The 10,560-nt window shown below is 35.4% G+C and overlaps 1 protein-coding gene across 1 annotated transcript; it reads right to left on the reverse strand.

The window, feature by feature from the left end:
• Positions 1-128: 128 nt before the first annotated feature.
• LOC132555203 (uncharacterized) lies at positions 129-9,846 on the reverse strand. The gene is made up of 2 exons (XM_060219555.1): positions 9,753-9,846; positions 129-5,362 (listed from the first exon to the last, which is right to left on the reverse strand). The coding sequence occupies exons 1-2, from the start codon at positions 9,820-9,822 to the stop codon at positions 3,951-3,953; spliced, it is 1,482 nt and encodes a 493-aa protein (XP_060075538.1). The 5' UTR covers positions 9,823-9,846; the 3' UTR covers positions 129-3,950.
• Positions 9,847-10,560: the final 714 nt, after the last annotated feature.

A 10,560-nucleotide genomic window follows, 5' to 3' on the forward strand; every position in this document is an offset into this window, starting at 1 on the left:
TAATGAGTGGGCTTATTGCTACCAACAGATGAATCCCAGCTCATAGTAGGTAGGGTTGATGTATAACAGGACTATTTCCACTTAATGGGTGGGCTTATTGCTAACAACAGATTACTCCCAGGAAGACATTTAATTATTAAGAGAACATTTATTTTAGAAAAACTGGACTTAATATATATTATGCTCGGTATAAAACCTGTAAACAAATGGAAATATATACATGATATGTGACTTCTGGAATGTACACAACTTCAGTTCTACAGCAAATACAACCTTTTAGTTTAAACTTAAACTCTGAGCTCTGTCTTGGTCCTTTGTACAAACAGTACCATATCTCAAACTTATACACCAACATTGTTTTGCATTTCTCTCTAAACTTGTTCTTTTTCTTAATGAAAATGCTGAAACTTTGAACACTTTGCTAACAATTAATTTGTACACAGAAGTCTTTAACATGCTAGACATTGTTGATTTTCAACAATAAAAGAATAGCCAAGGAACACATAAGGAAATAATATGTCTTTGATTGCATGGAAAGGAAATCTATCCACCTATAAATAAATACACATGCTACATAATTAAAAAACCTCTAAAACATATCTATAAATTACAGTGTATCTTGGCACATGGACATGGAAAAAATTCCTGACCATAAGACATATAAAAACATTATAGTCACTCTGGAAAATGGACAGGCAGAGTCTTAGAGACGTGAAACCATCATCATCTTATGGAAAATGGGTGGGGAATTCATCCATGTGTACCTTGTACAAAAGACAGTGAAAATGAAAAATGGAACAAGACTTCCAACTTTCAATCAGAGCTCATTGAGATATTTAACAAGAAAGAGATAAGTAAATATATAAACAGAACTAAATAATAGGTAAGTATGTAAACAGGATGTAAATAACTAAATCAGACACAGAAAATGTAAAGAAAATTAACCATACTTATTTTATCACAATTGTGAAACAAAGTGTTTGGTCTCTGTCACTTAATACACGGGGTCTCTAAGTGTCACTCAGCTAATGGGTAAGTGTGGCTTGTACTTAGTGTTAAAAAGGCTTTGTCACTCCGCTACAGGTTAGTGTGACTTGTACATCAATTTTAAAAGAAGTTCTCTTAAAGAAACATCATTTCAAAAACCTTCATACAAGAAATGTAATCTAAATGTAACTAAAAAGTATCAACTACTTACTATCTTTGAATAGCAGGAAATGTTTTCCAAAACACTTAAATAACTTCCATACAAGAAAAGCACTTCTACATGAAATTCAAATACATAATTCATATAAGGAATCTACTTAAACATGATGAACCCGAATACATTTTAATTTCTCACCAGAAATGTACTCGAAATTCAACAATAAGCTTGAATACATACATTCTTACAATGTACATCTCCTGTGCAGCCTACTTACCATTGTATCATTATGTGATCTTTTAACCTTGACTGATGACCATTATGATCAGATATAGAACTTGATGTTATAATGCTAAGCATTCAATATGAATTTGTTGAAAGTTTCTCAAAATATTGACAAGGGTATACATATGTAAGACTAGTCATTATCCAATCCAACCCATATCCCTATAAAATCTAAATGGAGGAGGTTCTACCTCATAAGTTCTACCCTATGGTTAATATGCAACATCTAAAGTTGACATTAAGTTATATTATAGTTGCATTTTATTCTGTTCTGTAGGAGGTCAAAGGCCATCATACATCTATTGTATGTTGCTCAAGGACACAACCACCAGACCAGTCTGTTTCTCATTTTCTAGAGACACATAAATCACCACGGGTAGGAAGTGTTGTGCCACACACCTAGGATCTTTATGTTGTATCAGGCCTAATGTTTAATGTAACTGATCATCAGTGTAGCTGTTAAATTTGTTTTCAGTTGAAAAAGAGCAGATATGACCTATGACCTTGACATTTGATCCAATGCCCTTGACCTTTTAATGGTTCTTTGGTTGACTCCTTAACGACAGAAGTGTAAAAATAAGGAAAACAATTCAACCTCTGACCTTACCTCTGTCCATGGAATTTTTCTGGACTCTCTACAATCTTAATTCAGAACATCAATCATTTGATAGATAAAATATTGTAATCCTGTTCTTTAACATGGTGAAATGGTATCTTGTTCAACTCTTCACAACATTGTTTCAGAATGTTACAACAGGGCATGTATCGTTTAGAAAAACAACAAAACCTGATCTTTGACCTTGACCTCAAGCTACATCATGTGTCTTTTTGTTAAATTGTGACCAATTTCACAAAGTTCCATTAAAATCTATGATATGTTGACTGTATTGAAATGACAAGTCAATTTCTAATTTTATCATCTGTGAACGTGACAAAGGAATCTTATGTGTAAATGTATATATACATACTTCAAAATTTACTCTAAAATTAGCTTGAAAGACAAATGGACAGATATGGTAAAGTACCACAATATGACCAATCAAAGATCAATGGACGGACTCTATCCCAGTAAAATGACTCATCAGAGAAATATTTATTCACCTTGGAACTGGCAGTGCCAATGTCCAAATACACCAGCCACATATATTTTTGCTGTGTTTTGCAGTGACGGAAAAAATAGCTGTATTTCAGCATGTGAGGTAATTCCACAGAATTACTTTCTTAATTAACCTTAAAAATATGTGTAATAATATGAATAATTGTCAAAATAAGTGATTTTATATGTGATAATAAATATGTTTATTTACGAAAGTTCATAAAATTGCTGTCATATCCATTGAATTTTGGAACTACATTTCTGTGCATAGCAATTATTTTGATGTATGTCATCAGGCAAAATTCAGCATAATGTCAACGACAGGTAAACACAGATTGAACAACAAAACTGTGGATGTTTTGATTTTCAAACAATGTTGCAGGATAAATGGAATACATGGTCAGTGTCTTAAAATATAAGCTGTATTTTTGCTCGGACAGAAAGACAAAAGTGGCTCATCAGAGACTCCCCACTTTTGTCTTTTCTTCACCCTTGTCAAAATACAGCTGATATTTTAAGACAATGACCATGTTACTCTCTATATATAGATACTTATAAAATTTGAGACTTCACTATGAAAAGCTCTTTAAATCAGATTGAGTGTTTCCTAAACCAGGGTCTCCTTGTTTTATTACAAGCTAGCTTTCTCAAAATAACTCATTTAAAATGGTGGATTTTTCATCAATGTAACAGAAATTAAACAATTACACCTGATTCAATTATTTACTAGTCAATTAAGGGTATCAATCACAACAGCATCCAGGCAGGTTTCGAAAAATATTTTGTGTCTGTCAATCAGCTAGAAGCCAATGACAACTAATGGGGCAAAACTGGTTGACATGCATCAACATCCAATAAATTAAGAAACCTGATGCTGTTGTGATTGATACCCTTACTTGATTTGCTCTACTACTTAATCACCCTGCATGCTTCGGGGTATTTCGTTGAAGAGTTAAGTGCCCTTGGATCCACCCAACCACAAAAAACGGCATTGGCTATGCTCCATATTCTTCTCTGATTATTACCTTTACAGGTAACGATTAATGAATGTTTTCAAGATATTTCCTCTTTTGTAAATTTTCATTGGAAAGAACTAATCATGTAAGGTATGATGTTGTTTGAGATCCTTTGTCTTTAAAACAATAATTGATGAAACTACAATATTTTACCATTGTCTAATACCACAAGGGAGATAACTTCGGTATATTTCACTGCATCAGGTTTCATTTTAGTGTTTACATAAAGCAATACACAAAATATACTATATGAATAAATTTTAAATTCATCAATTTTTTTAAAATTAATTTGATGAAAGTCTGAGTAAAGAAGAATCCCATTCCTTCATTTCTGAAGCTGAAACATTAAGTCTTCCCTTGCTTTATCAAAAACTATTGCCAATAGACTGCTGTTTAGCTGAAAACAAAGTTATTCCTGTGTCAGTGGTGCGTAGGCAATGTCACGCTTGTTCCGAAACTTCTCAAAGAACTTACGGCTATAGAGAAAGGATACACATATAACAGCCACAAACAAGAAAGGCCAGAAGAGCAAATTAAAAACAGTACCAGGATAAGTGGCACTAAAATAAGCTACGTAATTGTGCATGTCGATCTCCCAGAAGTCACTAAGCAGACCTTCATTCCCATCAGCATCTATTCCTATGCCACCATAGACAAGGATTGTGTTTCCTGCTGGGACAGACATCGTGTCAAATCTTGACCCAGGCTGAGAGCCAGTGTAGTAAATGTTTTTGTCACCATTATAAATACCAGCAGAGTTTCCTCTCTCAAACCCGCCCTTAAAAGCCCACTCATTTTTCAATACATCAAAGTGCCACAGATCAGCAAGACGTTTAGGCGGTTTTACAGATGAAACAGAATCAAGATGACCATCAGCTCCCTCACCTCCAAACAGCCAGAGATTTCCACTTGTGTCAACTATCCCAGCACCACCTCGTCGACAGCCTGGCTCATTCTCTCTGCTGTGCTGCCCATGAAAGGTAAACTTTGCGACACGGCCTGTCTCCCTCCTCCCATGTACATACCTCCATTTCCCCTCCGAGATGTTGTACATGTACAAATCTGAACTAAATCCTACATTTCGAATACTTTTTCTGTCATGGTTTGAAACTCTATTTCCCCCAAACAGATAAAGATTTTTGCCTTTGACCCAAGTCGTGGCACCATTTCTTGCTTCTGGCCAGGTTGTCAGGTGGTTGAAGTAGATCTGGCTCCTTAATAATACAGAATTCTCCATCTCCTTCCAGGACAAGGTTCGGAGGTCGAACTCCCACATGTCCCGCATAGTCTCTGATTTTTCACCAATGCCACCAAATATAACAAGTCTGTCATGCATGCACCAAGCTGCCATGTCGGATCTTGCTGGTGGAGAAATTAAGCTAGTGTCATTGTGGTTCATATCGAAGTGTAATTTTTCCAAGCTGCTCCACTGCTCGTGTCCAAAGTCATATATCCAAGTATCTCCTAAAGCGCCTTTGTCTCCATAACCACCATACACCATAAACATGCCACCTGCTATCCCACAGCTGGCACCTAACATTCGTGGGACAGGCGACTGACCAGTCCCTCGCTTTGATCCTTCATTCCTAGTCCCTTGATGCAGGACTTTTTCAGAAGGACCCCCTCCTTCTACGTGCCACAGGTCATTAGCAAAGCACTGTGAGTTTGATATTGGATCGTGAAGCAGACCTCCAAATAAGAAGAATGTATTGTAGGTATTGGTATCTTTGAAGACCATGCCACCTGTACGTGCTCCTAGATTCAGGTCTGATGAGACCTTGTTCACACTTGTACTACCAGCTTGCCACTTCCACCTCACATCTGTAACAAACAAAGGGTTCAGAATGATAAATACACAGTGGAAACCACTAATGTCACATTAATTCATGTTACTTTCTGACTGACACCAAGTTTTCTTGAATCACCAATTTTTTCCCTCTATATTCTTCATAATCCAACATCTGATAATGTCACTTACTTTCATGTGGACAACACTTGATATCACTTCATTTTGACAACTATTAAAATAATCACAAGTAAATCACTTGAACATGTTCTGTAAACATCGTAACTGACCTACTTGACTGAGAGTCAAATTATCAACTTTATTTATTTTAAACCAACAGCAAAACAAGCTATAAAGCTTACAAATTAATTAATCTTGTTATTTCGGATTTAAGCACATAAACATAAGACATCTCACTATTGGAGGAAAGTTGAAAACTCTGTATAAAATCCAATTGTTGAGGCAGGTGATCTAATACCTTTCTACTGACAAATTTTTCTAATTCTACTTTTCAGTTATAACTAGCTTATTATTATTCATATCCATCTTTTCCCCAAATATCGAAGTCTCTATACTTCAATGACCACAGCTGTTGATAGGATTTTTAGCAATAGAAGATATTCCGGAAGTATCTTGTGCCGACCATTTTTTTATCTTTACAATCTTTATTATTTCTCTCTTTGATAGATCTTTTCTCTCCTTTCCTTTTATTTGCTTTTAAGGATATAGTTGTACTGTTTGATGAATCAACCTCGTCTATCACATGGAACATTAACAAAAGAGCATGAAAGGGAACCTACAAACATTTTACTAATAATCCATCAAATACTTCTCAATAAATAACAAAATAAAACTATATAATTATCAAAACTCAAGATGGCCACTGGACAACAATTTTTTTTCTTCTTTTTACTTTCCTTGAAGTGGAAAAGGCACAACTAGGGACAAAGTGGAACTAACATAATGGGTAGCGTGGCTTGTACATGAGTGTGTTGATGTTATATGGAATTAATTAAAGGATTGAATTCAATGATTTCACAAGGTGAGTGACACATCAAACTATTAAATAAGTTTAATATATGCCATACTATATTGACACAAATGTAAGATTCTATTCATCATACAACTCAGTCAAATTTCAAAAAAAAAGATAAATTTCCCTGTAGGATTTGCTTACGGTATTTCCCCACAGAGACAATCATGTGACATCATTAAGAATGATTTATTTATGATGTCAAAATAATGCTATAACATGTGTCGTCATATTGTACAATATTTATGACATGGCTGTATGATGTGACACAACAGGCAATTTATGTGATAAATGAAATTTGATAACAATCTATTCAGTGCTTTTCAAGATCTAGTGAAAGCAAATTCTTATGATCAAAGTCCAAGATGATCACTTCTCAATCATTTTATTTGGCTATATTGTTCAGTGTAAACCATAAAAGATCACAACCAGAGTCCAAGGAGATTGTACACATGAAATTTGAAAATTCTGCTTATCAAGAAAACTAACAATAACAAACTTTCATTGTCAAAATCCAAGATGCAATCAGTGCAGTGATTCTTTGGACTCAAATATTTGAGTCCTGGACTTACATTTTTCCTGTGTGACTCACTCAAATTTTGAGAACTCTCTATATCCCTTTATAACTGGACTCATCAAAGTTTTAGAAACTGTGCCCTGAAATCACCAGAAAAAACCCTAAAACAAACAGTTCCAGACAGATCTTGGCTCCCACCGTTGTTTGACCTTTATTTGTTCTTTAAAAATCAGATCGTTTCTTTTCTCTTTTCTGTTTTTGCTCTCAATTACATGAAGTTTGTACATTCTTCTGAAGAAATAGCAACAAAAATTGATAATGGTCACCTGCTAGCCATTTTGTTTTTCTGAACAGTCCTACAATGAAACATGCACTATTAAGGACCAAAGGAAACCAACATGTAATCTGAGAAAGAGATTCATCCAGTACTTCTCAAGAAAAGCAACAACAACCCTTCGTTGTAGAAATCCAAGATGCCCAACTAGCAGCCATTTTGTTTTTATTGATAAATCCCAAAATCAAACGGGAACAAGTTGGGACTAAAGGGAACCCACATATAAAGTATGAGAATGATCCACTTATCAAGAAATAGAGATAACAAAAATTAATTATAGATGGATGACATATCACAGACGTAGAGCAATTTGAATAGCCCATCATCATGATGGTGACATAAAGACCAGACGATAATTAGGAACCAATGGAATTCTCTATGTCAAATTTGTAAATCTTCCATCTTGTACTTCTCAAGAAATGATAAGGAAAAAGATGGCAATGGGGCAGTCATCTTATTTTTCTGATCAGTCCTAAAATTGAAAGAACACAACTATAGACATAGAGGTGTCCTACATACAAAATTTGAAAATGATCCATCTTGCACTTCTCAAGAAATAGCAATAACAATTTTTATTAGCAAAATCCAGGAAAGTGATATGTCAACTGTGTTCTTCTACTTCTACTTCTAAATGATAATGACCAACTTCAACAAGTTGAAGATAATGTCATGAGAGAGAAAGAGATTACCTTAAAGAAAAAGAAAGAATATATGTATATAAATATTTCATTTTAAGGGTACAGTGAGCAGAGAGAAGTTTTGAAGGATTCAGTGGTAAGACAGGATGAGATGATATCTGGTGGGATCTTATTCCACACAGATATAGTACGAGGGGAAAATAATTGTTTTTCTAGCCCGAGTTCTGCAGTGAGGAATTTGGAAGGATTTGTGATGGACATGTTTTGATTGCCTGGTCACTGGTATTAATATATTTTGTGGGCTGATAGACAACTGGTTATTTACACCTTTAAACATTATGCACAGGCTTATTTCTCTGGGTCTATAGCTAGGGGGTGCCATTTAAGGTGGTTTATCATATCAGAGACGCTAGATGTTCTTTAAGAATAGATGTTTTTATTTAGTGCATAAAGTGCAGCCCTGCGTAGTACTATTTCTATCTTGTTGATGTTATCTTTGGTGTACGGGTCCCAAACAGGACATGCATACTCTAGGGATGGACAAACTAAAGATTTGTATGCCTGTGCCTTAACTGATGTTGAACTTATTTTTAGATTATGATGGAGGAAGCCAAGAGTAGAGTTTACTTTGTTGGTAATGCTGTTGATGTGGGAATCCCATTTTAGGTTGGACTGAATTGTAACACCCTGGTATTTTGCTTGGTCAAAATTTGCGCAAGCCATGTTGGAACGGATACAGGATGTTGTTTGTATCGGCATGATTCATGATGTTAGAAACGATGATGTGTTCCATGACTTTACTACAAATACATGTCAGAGAAATTGGTCTATAATTTTCAGGATTAGATTTCTGTCCTTTTTTGTATAATGGAGAAATATTTGTCAGTTTGTAATCATTGGGGACTAGACCTGTAGACAAAGACATGCTAAATATTAGAGATAGGATGGGGGCTACTTCATTGGCAAGTTCTTTCAGAACTTTTGGTTTGATGTCATCTGGTCCTGCAGCTTATACAGATTTAATCCTTTAAGGAGTTTTACTATACCATTTACATTAGTGTCAATATTGGGCATGGTTGGAAATTGATGGTCAGGAGGCATGTTACATCTGGAAATAAACTGTTGATCATTGAAAGTTTCAGGTAGGGTAAAAACAGATTGAACTTGTGTGTTAAGCACTTGTGCTTTGCCAACAGGATTATGTATGAGTTTGCCCTCTTGTTTCAATGGAGAGATGCCACTGTGATCCGATCGTTTGGCTTTAATATATGACCAGAAGCGTTTCATACCAGAGCACTGGTTATCAGAATTTGAAATATCAGGGTTTAACATATCATCAATATGCTGCCAATAAGATGTACATAGTTTCTTTTGGACAAGGCATTTTATGTCCTTACATTTTTATTTTAACGAGGATGATATTTTACTTTATTTTTTTCCTTTAATTTCCAGATAGTGAAGATTCTATATGTAACAAGATTTTGTATTAGTTTCAGCCTACATGCCTGTATAATTCTACCAGACCTTTATACACTAGACAGGCCAGTGAAATTGGTGATCGCTGAACGGTCTGGACTACCAACATGAGTTAGTAACATATTGATATACATTAACATCAGTCCGAGTTTCCATACTACACACCCTAGGAATCAATCCTGTCTGGCATATATTAAGGTCAGATGAAACCCAGGCTGTTACTTATACGCCTACAGAAAACTTTATATCGGAGCTTGATGAGAGTCATATGCCATAAGAGGTTATGCCGCTTTGCGTAAAATATGTTCAGGACTAGGTCTACAGCGAGTGTTAAATAAACAATATGACGTCAAAGACAGGTGGTTGTAGCAGGTTACACAGGGGAAGTATACGTATATAATAGGCATCAATGTCCTCTGAAACTCACCTTTGCATTCTGTAAAAGGTAGGATGAGAAATTCTACTGCCACAGCGATCACTATTACGCTGAATTTCATCCTTATATTCTCTTACAGTGGCTACCTAATTTGTTTGGTCTTGTTGTTGGGTCATCAAAGCGCCCAACTGACAATGATGGTAGTGTGTAATACACAAAACAGGTTTTTTCCGGAACAATTGGTGATATAAATCGTGATATATCAAAAATATTTATTTAATGTGTATTTCTTACCCATTTCGCCGGGCGCTGCATACTAATGTACTGCAAGACTGAAATGTGTGATGCTGGTGTCCATATGCAATTGTTTAGCAGAGATTGTGAGCTATTTTCGAGTTCAAAGAACTTCCTTGTCCAGTATGGTCACTCAGCTGACGGAGCGTAGCTATAGGTCAGTGTGATGCCTCTTTGGCTCAGTTTATGGAGCAGTCAGTATTATCACGCCGGAAACCCGGATTTCCTTCCTGTCGAGATACTCAGCAGTGCTACACTTTTCATTGTTCTATGACAGCTCAATCTAAAGTAACATAGAATTCAATCTAAACTAGCATAAGCTTGCTAGGTAATAAGAGGCCTGTAACGCCGGTAAATCCTTATCAGTGGTTGACAATGAAGAGGACAATGCATGACTTCTCGAATTCATTATGTAACTATTCACGCCCTCTAAATTTTCAAGAGAAGAAAAAAGAAAAGAAGAAAAAATACTTTTCCTATATTTCTACTGAAATGTTGAGGAAAAAACTTTCAAATGAAAACTTGAATATAAGCTAACAGTTCTTGTATAAGCATATATCATATT

This window comes from Ylistrum balloti, unplaced genomic scaffold (genome assembly GCF_031769215.1).
Source record: "Ylistrum balloti isolate Yb309-2 unplaced genomic scaffold, AGI_CSIRO_Ybal_v1 Utg370460, whole genome shotgun sequence".
Classification (NCBI taxonomy): Eukaryota; Metazoa; Mollusca; class Bivalvia; order Pectinida; family Pectinidae; genus Ylistrum; species Ylistrum balloti.

Excerpts from the sequence above, each read along its gene's own strand:
- LOC132555203 (XM_060219555.1), bottom strand. The coding sequence starts at position 9,822 with ATGAAATTCAGCGTAATAGTGATCGCTGTGGCAGTAGAATTTCTCATC. Across the intron at positions 5,363-9,752 it reads ACCTTTTACAGAATGCAAAG|ATGTGAGGTGGAAGTGGCAA; the intron begins GTGAGTTTCAGA and ends TGTTTGTTACAG.